Genomic DNA, 26,258 nt, shown 5'->3' on the forward strand with positions numbered 1-26,258 from the left:
TCGGGGATTGTTTTGCCACTGCAAAAGATGCTTGCTTGTGTTCTACTGGTTTGAGGCTATTGAGTGGATCTGAAATTTTCTGTGCAGGTGTTGCTGCCCTAGACCCCAGCCAGATTTGGCACTGGATGATGGAGTGGAAGTGTTGTAGGGCATGACCTGCAATTTGTTTGCTGCAACTGCTGCTGTTTACCTCTTTTGCTGAGAAGTGGACTTGTCAGGAGTAGCCACATTTCAGTTTCATGTCCTGAGGCTTTAGAAATCCCTCAGCTTTACAGTTCTCTCTGTCTGTCTCAAGTTATGTTAGTGCGTGGGTGGCCAAGTCCCTGCTACAGAGCTCATTTTTGCAAAAGTAACCAATAAATTCAGGCATCTCCATTTTGGGAGCATCATCTTCAAGGTTGCACCAGCAGAGCCACAGTTCCTATTGGCTTCAGCTAAATTTGCACCAGAGTAAGTCAGTGTAAAATGGAGACACTCAAGGTTAGCAAGGAACCTCAAAGGAGCTGTTTGCTTCCTGAGTTTTCCCACCTGTAAACCAGATGTGTTAAAACTGAGCTCCACCCTTTGCTTGGTTTTCTGCACGGTGAGGAGAGCAGCATCAAAAAGTGGGAGAGAAAGCCAAGAAGTAACTCTTGGTTGCGGAGGTGGCATCTACCTGGTGAGGTGGGACTCATCATAGGTGGTGCTCCCTGCTGTAATTATGGGTCACTTGCTCTCTTCTTGGTCTCTACAATCTGATGCCACCTCAAACTGCCAAGGTTATTTGTCTGGAAAACCTTCAGAGGGATTGCTCATAGCACACGTGCCCTCCTGGCTCCTGGTGACCTCACACACATGCACAATTCCCTCATCAGGAATGAGATAAATTTGATTATATGGCAATATGGTTTCTGTTATGGAAAGAGGAAAGAAAATACCCTGGCTTTCACTGAAAACCCTTGGAGCCAAAGCTTATGTCATAATTTAAGTGTTTCTAAAGAAAAAAAGGAAGTAGGGGGTGAGGGCTGCTTTTTGTTCAGGAGATGGTGGATGGAGGGGGTGGTGGGGCAGGGTCCTGGATTAGCAGCTGATGGAGCTGAGTGTGGAAACCCTCTGCCCTGGCAGGGAGGGGTGTGAAGGAAGCCCAGATTTCAGGAGTCACTGGTAGAGGTTTACCCAAACACCTGGGGCTACTGGCTGGGCTCAGTGAGGTGGGCTTGAGTGCCCACCTTGACTCATCTCTGGGCTGTCATACCCCTGAATCAGGGCCTGTTGCTTTTCTTCCATCTTTTCTCCACTTCCTTCCTGCTGGGGAAGCTGCAGAGCAGTGCATAGCAGCAGCAACCTGAGCTATGGCTGGAGCATGCCAGCCCCTGGCATAATTTTCTGCTTCTTTCTGAACATCTCCCACCTCCCTGCAGTTATGGAAATAGCCTCAGCTCTTAACCTCATTGCACAACCCCAAGCAGAAGGGCTGCTGCTGGGTTGGGGTAATTTCATCTGGTTTGTGTCATTGCAACATCTCAGTCTTCCAGTTTTTCTGTGGCAGGGTGTGGGGGGAGTACATGTCCTGCACACAGGAGGCTCTACACATGCCAGTTCCTTGCATAGGGTTGGGGATGCTGGATTGTGTCTCTTGGTCTCCAGGATACCTGCAGGCCACAGGTGGCAGGACCTGCCGAGTAATGAGCTCAATCGGTGCTCAGCCTCACCTGTGCCCAGTTAAGGCTGCCCCAAGTGCGCATGCTCAAAGATCAAGGGCCAATAAAAGGTGGGGCCTGAGACCAGCAAATGGCTCATTCTGAAGCAGGTCAGCAGCCGTGCTGGTTGAGGCCAGTCCTCTACTGATCCTGTCCTCATTCAGAGCCTATCATCGCTGCGAAGTTCATCTCCTGCTGCAATACCCACCCCAGGCTGCTGGGGAACCTGTCAGAAGAAGCACTCTGGACCAAAATGCTTCTTCAGAACCCTTTGACATGTCACCACAGAGGTAAGGGAAAGGATTTCAAACTATTTCATGCCCATAAAGCAGACCAAGACAGAAACAAGGTCTGTAGCATCCCCACCCTCTCTCCCACCTGCACCATTGAGGTGGGGACCTGAAGCTGACCAGGATTATCCTATTAATCCAACCTTCTCAGCACTGTTATGCTCTGTGATGTGTTTACACAAGTCACAGATTACCTCTGGGAAGCATCAGCACTATCAGTCACCTTCTTTGTCCTCTCTGCCTCTTGTGCTTCTCCCCTCTGGGTCTGGCAGCTGTGTAAGGGTTTGTGTACCTTTTGCAGTGCTGTGTCCCCTGGGGTTCTGCCCTTTGTCATCACTTGGAGATGTATGGATGAGGACTGCTATAGGTGTCTGCCCATCCTCTTCATGTGTTTGGATCTGGGAGGTCTGAGAGACCCCTTTTTGCTGGGGGTCTTTCTAGTACCAGCACCATGCTCCTTACTGCTACCCAATAGCCCTATAAACCCATGATCTAGTCCATTTGGGGTGAAATCATGGCCAGCTCCTGCTCTAACCAGCCTCTGGGTGTGCAGGTGTATCTTGAGGTTTTGATGAGGTTACCTCCTGTGTGGAGCAGTTCTGGGATCATGGTTAGCCCTATGCTCTGGCAGGTGAGGCAAACCCTTTAGACTGGGCTTCTTCCAAGAACACTTCAGAGAATGGAATATCCTAAATATTGCTGCAACCCAGCAAATGCACCTTCTGTTCCCCTTGGCCCTGTACCCTGCTCCCCAGGCTGCAGATTGCAGTGGCTCTTCCATCACCTCCCACCTGAACCCTGCTCCAGCAGAGCTGCCCTGGTGCAGCCCACCCCATGGCATCAAGCCCACCTCGTGGTGTGAAGCCCACCTGCATCACCTCACCTGGTCCCTGAGTTCTTGCAACCCATCTCCAGTTTCACCTTAGTGCCTGGCTCGTACCTGCTGCACTGCCACAGGCTGAATTGTTTTCCAAGTGGAAAAATGAGTTGAAGCATTAACTCCACAAGGGCCACTCTGTGCAGTGTGCTGGGATTAAATATTTATGTTGGCAAAAGCCATGTAATAGGCAGCTCAAGATCAGAGATAATGAAGTTGAGGTGTGTGGAGGAGGGGGGGAGGAGGCAGGGGGCGAGAGACCCAAGGGGGTCGTTGTGTGGGTGGTTGCTTTCAGTTTTATTACTACTCCACATGTTTGAGGGGGGACCCCAGCCCGATCTCTGGGAGCTCTGCAGAGATCACCCATTGCATTCCTTGTGTGCAGGAGGAATTGTCACCAGGAGGAATGGACCATCTGAAGTGAGGTAAAATGGGAACTATTCCTGGGGAAGATGATGGGGCCAGAGAATAGCAAGGGGTGAGACCTTCCCTGTGTCATCTGCAAAGGATGTACGATCCTAAATCATTACTCATGGTGATACAGGATCCCTCACTCCTCCAGGCTGCTGCAGTCAAGGCTATTTACCCATGACTGGATCCCATCAGGCAGCAATGTGGTTTGGATTATATGGAGGGTTCCTGATCAGGTCAGGAGGATGCTTGTCCTGGTGACCCCAGCGCCCTGAGTGGGGAGGGCCTGTGCACATCTCCATGTTGGGCAAGAGCAAAGAGACCCATGAGGATGAGGTGGGCAGTGGGGGTGAGCACAAGGAGAGTGGGCAGAGGTGAGGTTGGCAGTGGGGGGGAGCACAAGGAGAGTGGGCAGAGGTGAGGTGGGCAGTGGGGGGGAGCACAAGGAGAGTGGGCAGAGGTGAGGTGGGCAGGGGGGGGGAGCACAAGGAGAGTGGGCAGAGGTGAGGTGGGCAGTAGGGAGGGTGGTGGGTGGCGCAGGAGGGAAGACCCAGTCCCCAGCCATCCCTCCTGAAGAAACCCAGGAGCACATGTGACAGCAAAGCACACTTCTTTCCCAATTCAGTGTCTTTATGAGGCAGCAAGGCCTCTCTCTTCACCCCCAGGAACAAATATCATGGAAGGCAGCGCAGGGGAGGGCGCGCGTCCTGCGCCGTGCGGTGGGACCTTGGCCAGTGGTGGGGCCTCCAGGGAGGAATGAAAAGAGGCATGAATGGAGTGTTAGGAGAGAATGGAAACTCTGCACTGGCTCCCAGGCTGGCTTTCTTGCAGGGGGTCCCTCACTCACGATGACAGTGCTGCCTCTCATAAACATGCATTTCCTCATCCCCGGTTGTTTCTCTCTCTTGTGCAATCTCTTGTACCAGACAGGAATGGGAGCAAGTCCCAGTGGTACGTGAATGTGTTACAAAAACCCTTCCCACCCTGCCACCAACGAAGTACTGAGAAATAACAACAGGGTTTAAAAGAAAAAAAGAAAAAGAAAAAAAAAAAAAAAGGAGAGAAAGAAGAAAGAAGGCAGGAAGGAAGGAAGAGGGGGAGAAAGAGAGAAAAAGATAAAGGAGATGGATGGCACTGGTCATGAGTGTAAACTCAAGGGCCTAGGCTGGTAGTTTGCAGTGTCAATTAGCATGCAAAAGTCCCTGCTGCATTCAGTGTTGGTTATTCCTCTAGAAGAAGCAAGTGCCCTCCCCAGATTACTTTCTGGGTGAAAAACATGGGACAAAACCAGGACAAAATGTCTTGGCTGAGATGATATAGTGCTCAAACCAAGACCTAATTTCAGCTCCAGCCTACCAGCCCAGCACCATCCTCTGTGTTGGGTTGTGCAAACATTGGTCAGACTGCCCTTCTCAGTGATGCTACCAGGACCAGGGTGAGGTGTGTAGGAGCAAGAGTAGGTCCCAACCATCAAGCAGAGTCTTGTGGACCAGTAGTAGAGGTTAGAAGGTCTCCTGGAGCTAGGTTGGTGGAGCAAGGATGGAGTATTGCCATGTTAGCTCTTGCTGCAGGTGAGTAAAAGCTTCTGGTAGCTGCAAATCCTTCCATGAAGAGGGAAAAGCAAGGGAAGAAACCTGCAGGGAGTGATACCTCCAAAGCATCATTTGTGGCAGAGCAGGGCTCCAGATGCTCTCAAGCATGGTCCCAGCAATGCTGAGGTGTTCTCCTGGAGTGCAGGGCAGTGAGTCCCTGTGCTGGTGGAGATCTGCTGGGGTAGCAGGGCTCTTGCTCTGGGCTGGGTAGCTGTGTAGCCATCATTTCAATAAAGGAATGATTAAAAGGGGTGGGGAGGGTGGCAAAGAAAAACCCAAAACATCTGTTTTACTTCAAATCAGGGAAGATTCCTTTGCTTGCAAGGAATGTGTAAATCACGCTGGGCTGGGAGATGTACATAACCCTGCCTGAAAGCTCCTCTGCACTTCAAACGAATTCTAACGTGCTTACTGGGATTTTGTTTTTATTACTCATGTTGGATTCCCCCCTCTTCCTACCCTCCTCCCTCCCTCTCTGCCTGTCAGAGCTGTGAGAATCTCCCTCCTGCTGCCAGCCCCTCGCCCCTTTCCCCCTCCATGTGGGGCTTGGGGGAGCAGGCAGTGGGACCTCAGTCCTGGCTGGTGTCCTTCTGCTGGGGCTTGCTGGCACACAGCATCCCCACCATGCCCCCCCACAGCCCTTGCAGGAACCCCTCAACCATCTCCTGCATCTCCCTGAGCCCGGCACAGGGTGTGGAATTCTCCCTCTCAGAGTTTGGCACATTTGGATCTTGCTCGGGACATTGTAAGAGTGGGGAGTGGAGGTGTCCCCCTCCTCTGAGCTGAGCCATTCCCCTGTGTGCCGTTGCTGTTGTAGGGCTTTGTTTTGCTTTGTTTCAAGCAGAAGTTGAAGCCAGGGGGACAAAGCCAACAGAGATAGTCAGCCAGACAGATAGCCTCTACTCACAGAGGGGCATGTCCACATCCCCATGCCACCCTAGTAAGGGTGACTTGCACCAGAATGCTCACCCTCAGGGCCAAGGACAGGCTCAGCTCCCTGTGGTGGATACAGCCCTTCTCCTTTCTTCTGAGGCTGTGGAGGAGGAGGCCCTATTGTGGTGGCTTATATAAGAACAGTCAGCCATTGACTTGCTTGACACGGACCACCCACTACTCCTCAGATGACACTGGCTTTTGAAGTCTCTACCAGCCTGGGCTGGATTTCAACCAGCAGCCCAGATGGAAGCCAAGCCCCTAGGAGGATGAGAACAAGCCCTGCTAAGGGGTTCTCCCAGGGTAGCAAACCGTGGAGTGTCTGGTTCTTGTTTAGAGTGACTGTGAGGTTGGGAGGAGCAAACATTTCCCAATTTGCCAGGGGTCACAACCTTCCTCTCCCCCCATCTCCCCAGGGCTGGTGATGGCCAAGCCTTGCAGAGCGTTGGTAGGTTGAAGGGCTGGTATGGTTAGCTGTGAACATTTCCATTGTGGAGCTCACTGCAGGGGGCCAGGGCTTTGCTCGGCTTTCCTTTCTCCCTAGCACAACTGGAGGAAGATTTTGATTTATTCTCTCCCTCCTTCTGAGCAGCCTTCTCATCTCCTGCAGCTGCAGCCTTCCCCAGCCCTGCTGTCTCTCCATGGAGGAAGACAGCAGCTGTCCCAGGAGTAGGAAGGTACTAAAGTGATGGGTCTCTTGGGAGGCTCACACAGTGTGCAGGACTAATGCTTTCAGATGAGTCTGAAAGCCACCCACCCATAGATCCATGTGAAGAGGACAAGCCAAACCTCAGAGTAATGAGCCCTAAACACAGAACCTTGATGGAGCCGGGGCTGGAGGCTTCAGAGTGTCTGTGGCTGAGGGAAGAAGGGCAGGGTTGTCCCAAAACTAAGGTATTGCAGAGGGTGTGGGTGCTGCCTGGGGGTTCCCTCACCCTGGGAGTGAGGAGGGTGTATTGTAGACATCTGGAGAGATTGATGGGTGTTTTGGTGCCCATGTGAAGGCTGCAGCAGGACCTGGGGGACATGTGGGACATAGAGGCTGGGGAAAGCCCTTCTTGATTGTGCTGCCTTCCAGGACATCTGGAGCCATTACCAGCTCTCGCTGAGCTCTGCAGACAGAGCAGGACAAGCACCCACAGTTTTCAGCCTTGGGCACCAACCTGATGGGGGAGATTGTTCCAGCAGCACAAGGAGTCAAAGACAACTCATTTGACCTTCACTGAAGAGCTTTGTTTGGAATCTTCTGGTGGTTCCCAGCAGAATAGGGACTCTGGTGCTTGATGGACTGTTGCAAGCTGCTTTAGATTCTCTGGAGCCAAAAGTATAGCCCACAGTGACTCAGTACCACCTCCCACTGATTCTTCACCCAAGGACATTAGAATTCACATCCTTGGTGACCTAGGATCTTCTCTGGCCTTGCCAGAATGAAACTTTTGATCATCACAGCCAACAGGACAAGAGCAAGGATGAAATTCCCAAGAAATACAGACCCAGAGCACTCTCTATCCCTCCTCCCCCAAGCTGCTAATTCCAGGGTGATCCTGCTTTTTCTGCCAGTGTCCTGTTCCTAGAGTTAAGCGCCCATCCCTGTGAAGACACCTTAAGGGTCTGCTCTGTATCTTCCAGCTAATAAAAGATGAAGACTTCTTCTTCTTGGAGCAAACTCTTGGAGCTCTGGGGGAGCTCTTCTTGGAGCCCCCCCAGGGCTGCAACATGAACTGTGTTACTGTTAATCTGATGTTGGTTGCTTTTGGGGAATTCTGTCCTGCTGCCACACCAAGGACCTGTTCTCTTGTCCATGTCATCTCCATCAGCAGCTTTGTGCAGTGCAGTTGGACTTTCCAGAGAAGCTTCTTCTGCTCTTCCTTCATCAGCAGTGGAAATCTGCTCCTGAAAGGGCCTCCTCTGAGCATGAGCTATGCACTGGGGAAATAAGATCCTAAGGGCAAGCAATGAGAGCATAATCATCGGGGGTTTTTGCCAGTGGTTTTAAGAAGCAGGTGTGATGAAGGAGGAAGACAGAGAAAAGGACAGTGGGGCAGAAGGTTCACTGCTGTGCCCTCAGACCCAGGATGGTGAAAGCCCCTTGGGGACACCATGGCCAGGGGGGCTGCATGGACCATCTGGGTGAAACCACAGCCCTGCTCAGACCAGCTGGCACTTTTCCCTCCTTGGCAGTGAAACACATTTTTGCCGAAGGCAATCTTGGCTTTGCTGCCTGCAAGGTGTCTGACTGGCAAAGGGGTTCCTTGTGGGATCTTGGCCCTCTAACACAGGTATCATTCAGGAGTGGGGCTCTAGGGAACAGAAGGTGGCCTGGGTATCAAGGCTCTCTTTCACAGCCATGGTGGTACTGGGAATCACTGTGCTGGTGGGGCTTATGGCAGAGTTTTGAGGGAAATCTTAGGAAGCTGAGAAGTTTCAGCTGAGGCTGGGGAGGTGAACGACCTACTAGTCATCTCTCTAGAAGAGATGCAATGGATCCAGGCAGTAGGTCAAATGGTCAGGATTTGTAATTAATGTATTTCTTTCCCCTTTCCATCCTTCTTTTGGATTTCATTCAACAGGGATCTGAAACCAAAAGAGATTGATGAACTGTTGTAAGGAGTGAGAGCTGGGTGATTCTGTGTTGTAACTTGGCTCAGACACACTGTGTCCTCTGCGTGTGCAGGGGTAGCTGGGAGAACCAGCACTCACACCTTGCCTGCTGCTGTCTCTTGCTCGGAGACAGAGGGCATCACAGAAACCTGACCCAGTGCCAGAGGTCATGAAGCAGCATTTTCCCTCAGCTCTCAAGAATGTATGATTTTAGCCAAGCTTTATGCTTGTTGGCTCCTTTATGCTCCTTTATGCTATCTGGGGTCAACCTTGTCTTTTACAAGCCTCTCCTTCCTCTTGTCATCTCCTCTGTGCCACCCAGCTTCCAGTGGACAGCAGCCATTCAGACAAATCCAGGTGCTGGGTAAGAAGGCAATCTTATAGTGCTTTAGGTTGTGTCTCTGGTTGTGCAGCAGTGCATGGCAGTTGTGAGGTTTGTGGGATGTGCAGTGGGTGCTGCAGAACATCCATATGAGGTGGCAGTGGTGGGACTCTGTGACATCAAGGTGGCACTGTCCCACACTGCACCCCTTCCATGAGAAATATCACACTCTCAAGTCAACAGTTTTGACCCTGGATGTGGCTTCATCTGCATCTTGGGGTAACCTCATCATGTGGGTAACCCTTGGTGGCTTTGCCAGGCTTGCCACAGAGCAGAGCTGGCCCCATGGCTGTGCAAGCCTGTGCTCAGCCCCATGACTGCTCCATCTGCACTCACTGTCTCAGAGATCAGGTCTCCTTTGCCCTTTTCCAGAGGTCTCCTTGATCAAGCAGCCTCTTCCTCTGCAGAGCATCTTCCTCCTGCCAGGAGGATTTGATGGGCACTGCTTTCTATGCTTCAAAAGCCATCAGACACCTGAGGCATGTTGAGGCAGATACATTTATTTCTCTCCAGCTGACAACTGGGGTCTGGTATTGCTGGGAGGCATCTCTTGAAGGGTAATGATTGTCTAACAGCATTTGTTGTCCTGGAAAAAAAGGTGTGAACTGTGAGAACAGTTTCCTGACAGGCTTGTGTATGTGCATAGAGGCAAAGCTTCGATGCTCTGGTGTTGCTGCTAACCTGTTCCTCCACCTCACTGAGGGAAGCAGAGTCAGCTGCCACAAGTGGTCCAAAGAAGCTTGGTTATAAAAGGTAACTTCTTGGATGGTGTAACTTTCTACCAGGAGAGGTTTCTAAAAGATGTTTTGTTCAAGGTGGCACTATTGGCTCTATCCTTATTGCAGTGTAACCCATGGCAGTGCTGGTCCTTTTGCAGAAGGTGTGTGATCCATCAACAGCAATCAGTTGGGTGGCCACAGCAGGTTGGTTTCACCTCCCTTGGGACCACACAGCTCCTCAGAAGCTCCTCTTCCACCATGACCTGCCTTCTCTGTGCCACCACTGCCAGAGGTCCCCAGCCCTGCCCTGTGCTCCTGCCAAGTTTCAAGTACCCTACCAGTAGCTTTATTGCTGCAATACTTGTGACAGTCCCAGCCCCAGGGAGACAGCATGGACATGTCCACTGCCATGTACAGCTTAGCCCAGGTCCCCAGCCCCGTCAGGGCTCTTAGGGTCCCACCTCACTCTGTCATTACGGGCACAGGCATGGGATGAGCAATCAGCCAGAAGTAAGAATCCACCAAACAGACCAAGAAATCCTTTCCTTCCAAAAACCACTCCCTGCTCATTGTCTGCTTGGTATTTGCTGCAGAGACCGGGGGGGTTGTTCTCATTTACCTTTCTTAATTATTTCAAATCACAAGAGTCGCCAATAAGCTAAGCTGCATTCCTGTGGCTTGTGTGGATGGGCTGCTTTTTATTGGATTTGATGATCGTTTTTCTTTTTTCTTTTTTTTTTTTTTTTTTTTTTAATTGAAATGGTTTCTGAATTGGAAATGCTTGCACAAAGCACACACACACACCCTTTCTGTGCTTGCCCAGCCTGCTGTTGGCAGGCGAGCCTCTCTCCTGCTCCCTGGCCCTCACTGAAGGCTCAGCAGGAGATTTGTGAGCCCACAGGGGGGGATGAAGATGGGGGGGGTGCCCAGAGGCCTTGTGGACCATGGATACCTTATGGCATGCAGCTGGGGGTAAAACACCCACCCTCTGCTCCACCCCACAGCATCCCTGGGCTCCCCTGCCTTGCAAGAACAGTCCTTCAGGAAAACTGTTCATGTGAATTTATTGATGTTTTTAGAGAGATGGTGAGATAAAGGTCTGCTGCTAATCACTAGGCTGATGCTCTGCTTTGAGCATTGGGACAAAGAAACACACATACCCTCTCAGTGTTCCCACTGCCAGTCTGCCTCCAGCAAGCCCCTCACCTGGGTGTTGGGGAGCTGAAGGTACTAAAAGGCCAGGAGAGGACAGTGTCTGCTTGTGGGTCCCCCAGCACAAGGGAACTCCAAGGGGTGTGTTGCCACCCACTTGTGTTTGTGGCACCATTCCTGGCTGCTCTGCTCTGCACATGCCACAGCACAGCCCTGAGCCTGGGGATGGGGCACAGGGATTGCCAAGATCTGGTCCATTGAGGGCTTTTAAATGGAGGCCTCTCAATTGTCTTTCGGCTGGAACAGGAAGCCAGAAGGGCTGGAGAAGCAGGGAGTGATATGTGTGTGTATGTGTGTGTGTGTGTGTGTGTGTATGTGTGTGTGTGTGTGAGCAGTGGTTGTGTGTCAGCCCTGAACCCTCTTGGCTGTGCTGGGGACACGGATAAGCTGTGACCAACCAGAGGGTGACAGCAGGACGTGCACATAGCACCCAGGTGATGCGACCTCAGCCAGGTCAGGATTTGTATTTTCATGCTCAGCATCAGAGGTGGTGGTACCTGTGCTGCCAGGGGAGAGGGAATTCACTGCCCTGTGTGGGACACCAGCCAGGTCTGCCCTGAACCAAGCTCCCTGGGGCTGGTGGCAAAACAGTCTCATGGCCACAGGAACAAAGCATCACACCCAGGCTTATCAGCCAAGCTCAAGCCAAGCCCTGCTGGCCAAACCATTTACAGTTGCACCACTTCAGAAAGCATGAAACTGTATTCCTGTGTGACACTGGACTCTGGAGCAATGTCTCTGCCCTGTCCCCATTCACGTGGCACAGGGGTCCCCGTAGCACAGCCCTACAGCCATCACCTTGGTATCTGACCAGCTCCTTGTGGTCATTCTGGTACTCGGCAGCTGCAGGTCTGCTTGTTGGGTTCCTTGTTGGGTTCCTTGTTGGGTTCCTTGTTGGGTTCCTTGTTGGGTTCCTTGTTGGGTTCCTTATTGGGTTCCTTATTGGGTTCCTTGTTGGGTTCCTTGTTGGATCCTTTTCTCTGCAGCCCATTTGTGGTGTGGCATCTCCTTGAGCAGCTGCATAAGCCCAAAGGCTGAGGCAGAGCAGGAATGCCTGTGCTATCTCTGGAGGATATAAAGACATCAGCTGCCCAGCTCAGGAAGGTCAGATGCAGAAATATTTATCTCCCTTCCCGCAAATGAGGATCATGAGTAAAGCTCTCAAACATCATGAGCATCATGAGAGGGAGTTAAAAAAACACGAGCTGATGTGGTTCTCTGTAAATAAATAACATTATCTGGGGTTTCATTCTCAGCCTTACTGTTTCATGCCTTCAGAATTTTGTCTTTTGGTCTTTTGCTTTCTTTTTTTTTGCTTGGTTTTTGTTGTTTTTGTTGTTTTTTGTTTGGTTTGGGTTTTGTTGGTTGGTTGGTTGGTTTGGTTTGACTTTTTTGTCTACATTGAGAAAGGACTTTTTCAAATTATTTTTTTTTCCAAACACAATTGACAATCTTCCATGGCCACTGGATTCCAGGAACCAAAGCTACCAAGGCAGTAGCCTTCTCCTGCTTTCTCTTCCTCCCCCAAGAAGCCTAGTGATAAAATCTAGGCTTCAGCCAGCAATAGATGGGGTATCTACAAGGATGATGTTGATATTTTATGAGGCCACATGTTAATTGCTTTCTATCTCTCCCTAAAATTTCTTAGTGATCCCAATAATTTTGAATTTAGTAGTAAATATTTAAGTGGTGTTACTGTATAGCACTTGATATACTGTGTTTTGATGCAGCATTTCCAGAGATGGAGGGGCTGATCTCTGCCAAGAACATGTGTGCTTACAGTGGTGAAATGCTCTTTGGAATCTCTTTGGGCAAAATCTATCTCAGTATTTCTAGTAAAGCAAGGAAGTGTTCATGTGTGATGTTAATAAAGGTGCAGGTAACAAAGAGGATCAGCTGTGAGACAGGAGCAGGTAGCTCCCAGCTCCTTTGGAAGGCACAGGGAGAACATGAGAAAACATTGTGGGGAAAGTTTACAGCTAAACAAAACACCTCCAGGCTATGAAGGAGGCTCTGCCAGATGGTAGCTACCATATGGTATTCCAGGTTGTCTGATGTTTCATGCACTGAGTGTGGGTCTGGGACCTTTTAATTTCTGGCTTTGACATTACCTCAGACACTCTCTGTCTTGGCCAAAATGCTCAGAACCACTCTTTGGCCTCTTTTTTTCTTATTTTTTAACAAATGATCAGGGTTTGTGTAATCAGGTGCAGCTCCCTCGTTGTTAGTGGGGATGCTGCCTGCTTTGGTCCTTGGCCCAAAACACTGTATGGAGACATAAGCATGGCAGGAGCATCTCCATCCAGCTTTGCACTCCCTTGGTCATGTTCACTTTGATTTTCCCCTGATTTGCTGTGCAGATGTCCCCATCCCTCTTGTGTAGTGGTGGTCCTTCTCCTCTCACCCACTGCCTTCTTCAGACCCTGTCATGGTCCAAACCAGGGCAGACCCTCAACTGGTCCCATCTCCATGGGCAGCCCCTCATCTGCATCTTCTGTGGGGTTTTCTCCTAGATGCAGCAAGCAAGATCTGCCTGTTAATGCCAGGTTTACACTGAGCCCTAGATCTTTGCACTCTTTTCTCTTAATTGCCTATTTCTGGGAGTAAAAGAAAAAAGTCATGCCCAGCCCTCTGCACAGTGCCATTAATTAGCTATCAAAGTGTTTTGCTGTGGAGAGGCTGGGTGGTCAAGTGGTTTGAGAACAAGTTTGGAAACCATTGTCTCCCTCATGTCACTGAGCCCTGCTTCACCTTGTATGTCTGTTTACCATTGATAAAACAGAGCTCTTAACACTGCTGTGCTTCAGGGTGATCTTTTGGGCCATGGTTAATGGTAAAACCTTCTGAGATCACATGCTGGAAGAAGGGCTGTGGAGGGCTGTGTGCCACAGAGCTGCCCTCTGCCACCTGAGCTGCATTTATTGGTGCTGATTGCACAATATCTCAGAGTGAATGGAAATGCAAAACTTTCCTCTGGGGTTCTTGATAGAAGAGTGCTCTCAGGTGAGGAAAAGCAATTATTTTAAAAAAAAAAAATTTTTTTTTTACCCAATAACCTTGATTCTGATCTTTTTCCATTTACATTTTGAGTTGTTGTTTGTTTTGTTTTGGTTTTTTTCTGGTGTCATCTGAAAACACGATGAAATGAAAGGCTTGCTTGATTTTTTAACCCTGGCCTGACTCCTGCCTAGTACAGATGCTCTTGCTCACTGCAGCTGAGTGACTTTGTTTCTGTGTGTGCTGGCCAGAGGGAAAAAGTCCAAGGGCTAACACAGGTCCTTAACGTTGCCCAGAGGGGTGGATGTGCTTTAGCTTCCTGCCAAGCAGAGCTGCTCCCTCCTGACCCCGCTGGCAATGCAGGAGGTAATGTGGGTGCTAATTGCTGTATATTACAATTGTGTTTTGATGAAAGTCAGACGTTTTTCAAGGAAAGTGTTCTGGTACTGATTGCCTTGGAGCTAATGGAGCTGTCCTGACTGCTCAGCTATAGACAGAGCAGAGGTTACACATTAGCTGTGTTCACCTATTTAAAAAAGAAAACACATCACCACAGCCTCTGGAGCTCAGCAGGTGACCTCAGATGGGGATGGAGATCAGCTCACAGCAGTAACCTGCTTGTTAACCCTCTTACAGCTTGTTATGCCTGTACCAATGAGCACCTGGATGGGTAGCAGGACCCCTGGGATCTCTGCTCAGATCTCCTGCAGTGAAATTCCTCATCTCACTAGGGCTGAGGTTCCCCCACCCAACACTGGGTGCCCCTATTGCTGTTGCTTTCTGGACCCGAGGATTCATGCTGCCAAGCTGCTCAGGGCAGCAGAATTCCTTACTCACCTTCAACCTTCCTCTGGTGAAAGAAGGAGGAGGGACAGTGCCACCTCCGGGATGGGATGCAAAGCCCTGAAGTGAGACTCCTGCCCTGGATTCAATGTTACTTCCAGTGCTGTGTTGCTGTCCCTTAATTATAGAGGGAGAACAGCCTGTGTGTGGTACTTGTGAAGTTGCATAGTTGTGGACATCCTTCCTGAGATGCTCTCACTCTGAGCAACATTCCTTGTAAATTAAGGAAAATGATGTCATGCCAAAGAATTAAATAGAATTTCCTTGGGTGAGCTCCTCATGTGCGTCCCCGGCATGCTCCGACTTTATGAAAAATGGGAGTTCTCCCTATATGCAAGTGAGTTTCTTGTCAGTCTTCTGGCATCCTTTCAGACAGCAAGTATTGTTAAGAAACTAATGCTAATTGCTTGGAGAGAATATGTCCTGTTCTGGGAACTGCTACCGTGCAAATGTCAGCTCTTATCAGCACAGCGTGGGATGTGCAGGGAGGAGAGGGGGCTGGGAGTGCTCATGTGTGGGGTGAGGAAAAGGGAGGCATTGCTTCTGCCCTTGTTAAAGATGCTGAGGAGTTAGGGCCATTTCTTAAGTAAACATCACTCGTGGTCTCAATCCTATTTAAGCTTCAGCAGCTTTCATGTCCTCTTTGCACTCAGTCAAAAGAGCTGCTTGGTTTTACCTTAGGATAAGGAGGGGGCTGTGTTATTTCTGAGGAGCTGGGTACCCCACCAGTAGGCATCTCAGACCTCCAAGGGGTTTGGAGCCAGCTCCTGCGTTTTGTCAAAGCCAGCTCAAGTTTCTGTGCCTGGCTCGGGGTGAATAAATATGCTTTTTGGGAGAGTGGATGGAAGATTGTCACCCCTGCTGTGAAGAAGCATTCTCATTTTGGAGCTTTGATACTCTGACCAGGACTCTGAGCTTGGCATCCCGGGATGCCCCATGCAGCCCCAGCCTGTTTATTCAGTGTTTCATCCGGCACAAAACCCATGGTTTATGGTCAGATGCTCTCCATTAGCTTCAAGTGTGAAATTATCATTCCCACCCTTTTACCAACCCCACCCTGGTGAGGAAACGAGGGAGAAAACAACCTCGAGGGCCACTGGCAGGACGTGTACGAGCTGTCACTTGTCAGCACAGAGCTCTCTTACAGCAGGAATTACTGCTTTGCTCTCAGGAGGGCCAGAGAGGAACCTGGCTTGCAAACACCCCCGTGTTACAGTGTTTGTACCAGCACACGGTGAAGCAACCCCAGAGTTGTTTGAACCTTTTGCAGTCCTGCAGCTGCAGCTTCTGGGGATGCTGGGGGAACAGGGAGCACAGCTCTGCAGATGCTGGATGGGGATGAGGTAGCTTGGCCCGGCCCTGGCTCCTTTCCCTGTGTTCTGTTCTAAGCCCAAGATGGTCTCACATCTCCTTGAGATGCCAAAACTGTCTGATAGGAGCCTGGACTACATTTTCCCTCTCTCCTGTGAAGTCCAGTTCCCATAACAACCTGGCAGTGGGACTGAGGGATAAAGACATTATTTTCCTTTTCCTTTCTGCCTTCCAGATTTACCCTGTATGCAGTGGATACACGAGGGAGACACTCAGAGCTGAGCACCATCACCCTGAGGACAGCCTGCCCGCTGGTGGATGACAGTAAGGCAGAAGGTCAGTGTTCAGACACCTCCTTCTCCACAACATAAGACTTTTCCTGCTAATTTTCCTTTTCCCCTCTTTATCGTATTCCTGCAAGCCCCTCTACTCCCTCCTCTCCCACTGTGAAGGCTCTTGTAAATCCACCCAGTGGCACAGGGTTGCTAATCTGTGGAGGGGTGACATACTGCAAGTAGCAAAGGCCCCCCTAGAATGGGCAACTGATGGCATCTATGGTCCTGTGCCATGACATCTTTCCTCATGCATGCATTTGATACAAGTTCCCTGGAAAAAGAGCCATCTCTCCTTGCTGAGCCAGGACAGGGATGCTGTCAGCTCTGGGTGTTTAAAAGAGTGCAGGTGACAGCTGGTTTCATTCTGAAACACCAGTAAAAGCCCAGTCACTTTTGCACATTTGCATTTTCCAGTTTTGAGATCAATCCCATTTGTTTTTCAAATTTAAAAAGATTCCTCTAAGTGAAAGGCAGGTTACCTGTTTTTTTTCTTGCTTGCTTTCTATTTTGAAAAACACACAAGAGAAAGTTTTGATTACTGCTTTGTTCCACATTATTAATAAGCATTCCCAGGAAAAAAATAAGCAAATGGAAGAAAACTAAGGAAATGAGGTTTTTTTCATTTTTCATTTCCAAAAAGAGAGCTTTTTCTACAGCAGGGAGTGCACCCTCCTACTGAACACTTCTGAGCTGCTCCAGTAGGTGCCCACAGCAATGATGTGCTGTGTTTCTGGCATGTTGCTTCCAATGGTGCTGGATTCTTCCTACCCTTCAGCATCAGAGCTGTTCAATGGCTTTTGGTTTGGGGAATTAGGGAGGAGCTTACCAGCCCTACCTGGGAGGATAAGGCTGTGTCTGCCCATGCTAACAACCCTCCTCCTCTCCTTCCTTCATGGAGTATTGCTGGAGTCTTTGGGGCTGCCCTGGCTGCAGGATTAGCCTGAAGAATTGCTGAGCCCTGCTGCAGGCAGCCCCAAGGGACTGGCAGCATCCCCAGTGCCCGCCTCTCCTGCCAGCCCTGCCAAGGGCTTCGCTCCTCCTCCTGTGTTGGCACCTTCTGGTTGTTCATTAACCCCGTTCCCCTGATCCTTTCCAGAGATAGCTGACAAAATCTACAACCTCTACAATGGCTACACCAGTGGGAAGGAGCAGCAGACAGCCTACAACACATTGATGGAAGTCTCTGCTTCCATGCTCTTCCGAGTCCAGCACCACTACAACTCCCACTATGAGAAGTTTGGAGACTTTGTCTGGCGCAGTGAGGACGAGCTGGGCCCCAGGTATTTTGTCCCTTCCCTATGTCCTCCCTTGTGCTGGCAACTGGCTTTTTGCCTTCTCCTCTCAGCTGAGAGAAGTCTCTTTTTGGTGTTCACCAAGCTGCACTTCCATGCGCTGGGACCACCGGGTCCTGCTCTGTCTTTGGGTGAATGCTTCTGGGACATCTAAAAGTTGTGTGGGCTTTGGATGAACGTGTGTGGAACATCCAGCAACCTTCCTGAACCAGGAGGGGAATACTGAAGCTGAGCTGGGTGCATTGGAGAAGCTGAGGAGGTGGGGGCAAAGGGTATAAATTAAGCCTGGGACAGAGTCTAAAGGGAGACTGAGTCAGATCCTGTTCAGTTGTAGAGCCATGGGATGGGGCCATGGCTATCCAGGGGCTCAAGGATGCCCTGATTAACTGAAGTGTGGATACTGGGAAGGGTGATTGAGGAAATGAAGCAAAAATGCAGCAGGTGGGAATGTTTTAAGTATTGTGGAAAGTGACAAGCATTAGGATCAAGAGCTACAGAACAGAGGCAGCTGTGTTCCTGGGAGGTGTTTGGGGAATCCAGGGCAGGTCCATTCTGATATTGTAGGGTTTGTGTATGGTAAATACCTGGGTGAAGAATGACAGCAGAACCCCTCCTAGGTGTTTTTTGGGGTAGAACACTGATTTCAAGGAACGGGATGTGACCTCCAGGACTGTTCCCCTCATAGTGGGATGGATTCTGCATCCAGGACAGATCCACTCTGCCATCCAGCATTTAGACAGCTTCCTCCACACCTTACCAGTATTCCCTGTAGACAGTTGAGGAGAGGACAGTTTGCCCCACGTGTGGCTTTGGGCACCTGCTACCTCCTGGTGTGGTTTGGGCTGTGTGTGACAATACTCTGCTGCAGGGGGTTATTTCTACATGAAAACAGTTTTGAGCCCCTGGAAGGGCAGAGCTGAAATGCTGGTCAGCAGTGAAACACTGAAAACTGACTATTTGATACCATCAGAGGGGCCAATCTCTATGTAGTAACCTTAGTTCTTCTAAACTATATGTTTCATGGATATTTCCTTCTATCTATTTCTATTTTTTTTTTTTTTGACATATACTTATTCTCACAGTAGTATATGGTTGCCACACAAACTGTAAATATTTCCAAAATTCCCTTTTCTACCTTCCCTGTCTCCCAAAAGAATAATAAGTTTGCTGATGTAGAAAGATCCTCCTAAATTTTAGCCCCATGGTGCCCTTACACCACGCAAGTTTGTCAGCAAGCACACAGCACCTCATTTGTTACCTATGCTACAAATATTCTCTTCTTGCTACACATTTCATGTTCTGAAGAGAGCTGGGAAAGGTTTTTTTCCTGTGAGTAAGGGACCTTTCCAGAGGGACTGCATCTGCAAATCCCCAAAGTGCAGTGCAAGTGCTGGTAAGACTCAGAGATTAGAGTTATGTGAACTTTATTATACCTAGATGGCTGGTAGTGTCCTGGCAGTGTCCCAGCAGTGTCCTCACAGCACCCCAGCAAAGGCCAGGCTGTCACTGAGCACCTTGGGAAAGATTCAGCAAGAAATGCTCAGAAGTAGCTGTATCCTCCTGGACATCTTGAGATCTCTTAAAGGATTCAAGTAGCCTTGACCTGCTTTGAAGCTTTTAGCAGCATCTTCATCTCACAAGTTGTTCTCAAAGAAGCTGAAGCAGAGGAAGATGGAGGAATAGAGTCCTGCAGTCCATGAATAACTGGAAAAGATTTTCCTTCTCTCCCCCTTGCACCTATGTGCTTGTTGGATGTGACTGAGGATCTGTCTGTAACGCCAGGATGACAGCTCCCCACAACAGTTTGCATCTCTCCTGGACATGATTCCAGGCTGGCCAGGGGCTTGCCCTCCTCAGAGATGACCTTGATCATAGTTTCTTTGGTAGTTCATCAGCCTCTGTCCCAGAGCCATTCTCAGCCTTCCCACTCCTGTCCTCCTTCTGCAGTGACACTGTAGACTTGCTTGTCCTTTTCATTTGTTCTTCTTTCTCTAAATCCCTGAGAACCATCAGCATCTTCTTACACATCCTTATGTCCTCTGTTACCTGAGATCCAGCACTTCTGAAGGAAGCATCTAACCTGATACCTGCATCGAGCTGTGCCATTTGCAAGGTGACATTTCAGTCACCCACATTGCCCGACTCTGTACCAAGCTACATCTGGAGTCAGTGTTCAACTCAGCCTCTGTCTGCCTCCCTCATCAAGCCAGATGAGCTCCTTGCAGGGCTTGAGTGCCCCTGTTCTGTACTTGAGAAATAAAGGACTTAGAGCCAAGGGCAAGCATCTATAAAGGCTGCAGCAGCTGGTGCCAGGCTCTTGACAAGAGCAAAGCTCTGCTGTCCAGCATTGCTTCTCAGGAGCTTGGACAGAAACAGAGGCACTGACGTAGAGAGAGGCAAGTGAGGCTCTGCCAAGGGAGGCCATCTCATAACAGGATTTTAATTGACAGACTGTTCTCCTTCCCAGGGGGACATTCATTTTGGTACCTTGAAATGTTTATCAGATGAGCCTCAGCTCTACAGTAAATGTTCTCTCATAAAACTGAGTGACAAGAGGGAAGTTGATTGCCTCTGTGTAATAAATACATCACACTGGAGTCCTCGTGAGCCCAGTTTCCATGAAAGCCACAGGTTACTGCAAACAGCTGCTTGTGAGAAGCCACGCTGACAGCCAGATGTCCCAACCAGACCGTTTATATTAAGGAGACATTAAAAACTTAGCTCATTGGTGGCCCTAACCCAGGACTTTCTGTGGTCAGCAGCATCTTGGCACCTGGCTTGCCTCATCCTGCTCGTCTCCTTTAGCAACAACAACCCCTTTCCTGCTCCCCCCCGTTCCTCTTACAGACACCGAGTGAATCTCACAGAGTTAATTTGTTCCAAAAAAACAGAGGAATCTGTCTGAAGCAGTGAAGGTTGAATGCTACTGTGCATTCAGACCTTTGGATCTGAGCAGCCAGAGTGCTTCCTGACACAGCGACGGGGAGATTTCTCTATTATTTTTTCTTACTGTGTTTCCAGGACAATTCCAAAGACTGCTGCTAACAGGGCTTGGCTTTTAGGAGGAAAGGAGTACAAATAATTAAGTTAAAATCTTCCTTCCATGCCCTTGCTTGTGGCTGCCAGCAACAAGGGGGCTGGGATGTGGCCTCAGCCCAGGGTTTGCAGTCTCTGTTTTGCTTGAGCAAGTGGCCCAGGCAGCCTGGATGCTGCAGGAGACACAGTGCAGCTCCTGAGCCTTCTGGTACCGAGGGAGAATGCAATGTTCTGATGGGAGGCTCTGATAAGAGGCCATCGAGTCCCGGACTCATTGTCCTCCCACATGAGGGTCTGAGAGACCCAGGTCATTTCTCAGCAGAGGGGAACAATCTGAATTTATGACAAAATTGTCCCATATGAGAACAGAGCAGCCAGGCAGCCACTCTCTCCCTGCAGCAGTCCCACGATTCTCATCCTTCCCTCCAGCTCAGGTATCCAATCTTCTGTGCTTCATCAATCATGTTGTTTCATTCTCATTTATCACCTTCCTCCTAGGTGAGATAGGGCAGGGTTTTGCTGGGTCCAGATGGGTTTTCATCCCACACCAGTCCAGTGAGTGATGGCTGTTCCCTGTGCAGCCAGGGGACAAATCTAATGTCCCTGTGGGAGTAACCCTTGGGGCAGGGCAGAGCAGGAGGTTGCAAAGCTGGGGCTGGCAACCAAGGACCTTGGTGCCCTGTCTCCTGGGCAATCACTGTACCACATTCCTTCACTTGGTCCTTGTATGAGCCCTCATAAAGTGCCCTTGCAGCAGATACCCATCCCCCTCCCCTTTCCTCTCCTGTGGCACAAGGTACTGCAGAGGGAAGCAGCCTCCTAGAGCCATCACTGTTTTTAAATCCTCCTCTTCATCATTTCTGACCATAGCTGTGACCCTCTTAATCTGTCATGGAAGTGGAGACCAGAATCATTCCCTGGCTGGTGCCAACTTAAAACAACAGCCCCAGTGGTGACAGGGGGGAGGGCACTGCTGGCTCTTGCCAACGTGGGGGGCACTCCCCAGCTGGGCTGTGGGGTGAGGGGAAGGGGTGCTCTGCATCCCTTTGGGGGCTGAAAGCTTGGGGTCTGGCCACAGAAGAGTGACTCCCCCACCCCCGCTCACTCCCCTGCCATCCTCTCCCAATTTTTGCCCTTTAATAAGGCAATAAATTACCATTCCTGGCAGGGATGAGGTTGGTCAGCATTTAGGAAGATTTCATTTCCAGTATTTGAAAAGGTGGTCGTTCTGACCCGACAGCCTTCCACAGGGAGCACTTGGGTAATACCCAGGGTGTGATTTATGATGTTAAATTGGCAACCCAAGAACTGCTCCTGTAATTTATTACCCAGCCTTCACCAGAAAGCCTCTCTCTCTTTCTCACCCCTCCCCTCACCCACTCTGTCTCTCTTTCCCTTTTTTTTTTTTTTTTTTTTATTTTTAAGAGGGAACAGCTGACAGCCAAAAGCTAAATCTAACATTTACACAGGGCTTCATTACCCCACTGAAATAAGTGACTCAAAGCAGCAAAACCCATCAAATGAAGCTTTGGCACAAGACACAGAAAGCAAAGGGCCTGATTCTCATCACCATGTCTCTTTCTTGGCCATGGTGCAATTTCAGCATCCCCATAGGCAAACCCATCATCTGCTGCTTGCCACCCTTAAACATCAGTTCTTTCCTGGGACCCACTGCACAGAACATACCTAGAAATACAGCAGGTATATGGAGACCAGCTCCACGAGCAGCACAGCCTCCTGCACATGAGACATCACCAGGTCTGGATGGTTTCACTCGTGGACTTCTTGCCAACCTTGAGCTGCTCCTCACAAGTGGGAAGGTTTGCCTGGATGCATACCTAAGTATGTATCAGGAAGCAAGGACAGGATGGTAGTTTTTAGCAAAATCCAGAGGATCCTAAAAGTATTCTGGAGAAGGTATGAAAGCAAGAAGGCAGAGTAAAAACCAAGGCAATACAGGCAAAGTGGGAGAGAAGTGAGAGATGGGTGAGGAAATATATGGAGGGAAGCAGAAAGGTGAAGTGGTGGGAAGGGAGAAAAGGAAGAGAAGAGCTTAGGTGTGTAGGTGTGTGCTGGAGAGTCCCTGCCTTGGCACTGTCTGGCTGTGCCATGGGAGCACAATGTGCTGTAGATGGTCAGGTGGCTGCTGCAGAGAGTAGAGGGGTGTTCTGTCAGAACTGGGCTGTCACCCCATGACATCATTATTATAATCTGTGTGTATTGTAATGAGGCTCAAATTGCCCACCTGGTCTTTATTGATTAAAACGATACATGGAGACCAAGTGGTGTTGTCCAAGAAGGGCCAACTCCAGTTACTCTTTTCTCCCCTTGGAAAGCTGACCCTCAACCCATCACCACCAGGGAGAAGCAGGGAAGTTTTCCGTGTGGTTTCTTCCAGCCTTTCATCCAGCCTTCCCCCTCTGGAAAGAGAGGTCTGTAGGCAGCTGGGGATGCTGGGATGTCCTCTTGCCTCCTGCCCCTGTCTCTGCCCTCTGCTCTGGTGCCGAGGTGACTCTGGTCAGCCCTTCCCTGTGCCTGGGGGTGTCTGGACACATTGAACTTCCAGCACTCCCCCCATCCAGCTGGGAGCTCATAGCCTGGGCTGCACCACCCCTCCACTTTCATAATCAAATAATCCCCATGTTTATCCCTTGCTGACTGACAGCTCTTCTCCTGTCATATCATTATCAGGAATTTACATTCCTGCAGGAACTGTGAAATCCCCTAACGCCCAATCCAGAGCTTTCCTGTGGCACCAGAGGGAGAGGAAATAATCTGTGATCTTGAGACTTTGAGACCACTGAAGTAAACCCTCTTCCCCTCCCTTTGTTTGATTTAGCACTTTGCAGACTCCCACAAGGGGATTCTTCGTTTCTTATGGATTTATTTTGTTTTGTCTTAATGTGTTGTGGTTTTTTTCCTCTCTCTTCTAGTGTCAGTCCTTTTGGGCCATTTGCCTCCTGGACATTTGGGAAAACAGGAAAAGGAGGGCTGGGCTCATTGGTCAGGAGCAGAAGAGTGCTGGGGGGGAGTCTCACCAGGGTTCATGGGGGGTCAGCACATATGCTGGAGATTGCCAGGGGCACATGGTGATGGTGGTGACCATATAGCCATGCGCAAGCAGTGTCCTCAGGGCACCCTACTTGCTCTAGTGTGTCAGACTTGAGATCCCTCCAGCCCTGTTGACCTGATGCTATGAAACAGCAGATATACCCCAAACTTTGGGGCAAAACAGCTTCTCTCCATTTGAAACAGGAAAGACAATGGTTTAGGCAATGCGTCACATCCTTTTTTTTGTCACAATACAGTGGAACTCAAAAGGCCTGATGCCTGCTTTCCTCTTAGCATTGCTCGCCCTGCTCTGTCTCCATCTCTGTCCCCTCCAGGAAGGCACACCTGATCCTCAGGAGGCTGGAGAAGGTCAGCAGCCACTGTTCCACCCTGCTACGCAGCGCCTACATCCAGAGCCGCACGGAGACCATGCCCTACTTGTTCTGCCGCAGCGAAGAAGTCCGACCACCTGGAATGGTCTGGTACAGCATCCTAAAGGACACCAAAGTGCTGTGTGAGGAGAAGATGGTCTCCATGCTGCGTAACACCTATGGGGAGTCCAAGGGGCGGTGAGAGAAGGTGTGGGCCTGGAGCTGTGGGAGGCCGAGGGACTCCAAGGAGTCAAGGACTCGAGATGTGCTGCTTGGGGTCGGGTGGTGTTTGGAAGGGGGTGGAAGGGGACAGCGAGGCCAAACAGGACTTTCTCACACAGACAGCAGAGAAACAAGAAATCAGCACGTTGGACTTTAATTTGTTTTCCTTTTTTTTTTTTTTTTTTTTTTTTTTTAATTTTTCAAGAGGAAAACAAAACAGCAAAAACAAAGAAATTATCTGGTTTGACTCTGCATAAAAGCCTCTCCTTTTTAATCTTTTCTTACTGAATTTCCTGGACTACACGCTCCAAAAAAACCTGGGAGGAGGAGATGCCCTCTCGAGGCCAGGGCCAGCTGAAGGGGAGCTGCTGGCCACAGGATGACCCACTCCCTGCCTACCCTGCCTGCCCTGCTGCTAGGCAGGAGCTGTGGGGCAAGGGGCCCTGCTGCCGGGGTGGCCAGGGATGGCAGGAGGAGGTGGCGCGGGTGGCTGGTGACACCGCGAAGGTCCCAGTGGGGGATGACAGGCAGGTGCCGGGCTGATGCAGGCAAGCTGGGCTTTTGGACCACCCCAAGTGGCCGGAGTGGTTCCGTGTGCAGCCTTCGTTTGCAAGGCTCCCAGCAGCTGGTTCTGTGCATTAAAGATTCATATGAAGTCCATCTTTGGTTGCTTCCTTGGTGTTTCTTCCTGACACCATGTCACCACTGCCAGGTGCTTTGAAGAGTTTCGGGACCAGAGAGGACATCACCCCATGGCTGTCCCCAGGTGAGAAGTGGCTGAGGTGAAGGGCTGTATCTGACACTGGTGCTGACCTCCAGAGCTGCTTCTTTGCTTAGGGTCCTCTGCTTCCTTAACACCCAGCTTGGCCACCAGCCCTGGTGTGAGCTGGAGGCGTGTGGGAAAGCCCAAGAAGGAAGCCAGGGGCTGAAAAGACATGGAGAGTCTGGTTTCTTTTACTGTCAGATGTGGGTTAGGCTGGCCTAGGCTCCCTGTGGGTAATGGATTTCTCAGCCTGGTAGCCAAACCAAAAAGTGTGGGAGGGTGGGGGGGAGGTGGAGGGTGGAACAAAAATCAGATCGGCTCAAAGCTATCACGTTTTCTTTTTAAAACAAAACAACAAACCTGGAGGGGGGAAAGGGAACTGCATGGCCTCTATGGATCAGTTCAGTCAGCCCAAAGCAAACAGTTTTGTTTATTTTTTCTGGTTATTTAACTCTTCAGCATAAAAGCAAACAAGCAGGAGGTGAGTTTCATAATCAAAATGTTTTGAAACCAAAGGTGCAGGATTTGATGTGGAGGAAGTTCAGCCAGAGATCTTTTCTTCTAGAGCTAAACCTATCTGCCTCATTTGCAAACCCTCAAGTAATTCTAATTGTTTCTCCCAACCTGATCTTGCCCCCTGCCTTGGTTATGTCTCTTTATTTGTCTTGTGCCACCTTGATCATGCACATTGGGAAGGCAGCCAGTACCTGATCAAAGTCCTGCTGGAGCTGACAGAAAACTTTGCCTTGATGTAGCAGCTTGTGGATCAAGTATTGCAGGTGGTCTTAAGTTTTTAATCTCAGTCCCTTTTTCTGGCAGAGAGGGAGAGGACAGTGACACTGTGGGTCTGGGCTATAACCACTGTGTCACTTGAAGAACATGGACACACCATGGTCCCATGTGTTAAAACCTCTCTCAGCCCCCAGCGTTGATGCCCATTAACCATCCCTTTGCCTTTTGGTGGCTGCCAGTGGTCACAGGGTTTTGTTGAGGTGCTGAAGGAGGTGACAGTGACTTGCATTTGCTCAGCCAGAGGTGCTGAGCCCTGGCATGGCCCTCAGCAGCATCCATGCCCACAGCAGGTCTGTGAGCTGGAGGGATGCCAGAGATCATAGACCTTGCACCTCATGAACCAGGAGACCCTGGAGCAAGAGGGAGGTGAGGTGATATTTCTTCAGCTTTGCTATTGTGTAAAACAAAGTGTGTCAGTGCCAGGCCTGGTGATTCTGGCACTGTGGTGTTATTCTGGCTGCCATGTCGTGGTGTTCACATTGCTGTGGGATCTCTGTTTGGAGGTGCTGATGCAGATTTTCTAGGACTGGTCCTCCCCTCCGAGTACCA

The 26,258-nt window shown here is 50.0% G+C and overlaps 1 protein-coding gene across 1 annotated transcript in view; it reads left to right on the forward strand.

The window, feature by feature from the left end:
- ASTN2 (astrotactin 2) overlaps positions 1-24,814 on the forward strand; it is a 319,778-nt gene extending 294,964 nt beyond the window's left edge. Inside the window, exons 21-23 of the mRNA XM_071766590.1 lie at positions 16,083-16,183; positions 17,279-17,462; positions 23,897-24,814. Of these exons, the coding sequence (XP_071622691.1) occupies positions 16,083-16,183; positions 17,279-17,462; positions 23,897-24,134 (523 nt within the window). The 3' untranslated portion in view covers positions 24,135-24,814. The remainder of the gene's footprint in view (positions 1-16,082; positions 16,184-17,278; positions 17,463-23,896) is intronic.
- The last annotated feature ends 1,444 nt before the right edge of the window (positions 24,815-26,258 follow it).

The sequence above is a fragment of the Heliangelus exortis genome, chromosome 22, assembly GCF_036169615.1.
Source record: "Heliangelus exortis chromosome 22, bHelExo1.hap1, whole genome shotgun sequence".
NCBI lineage: Eukaryota > Metazoa > Chordata > Aves > Apodiformes > Trochilidae > Heliangelus > Heliangelus exortis.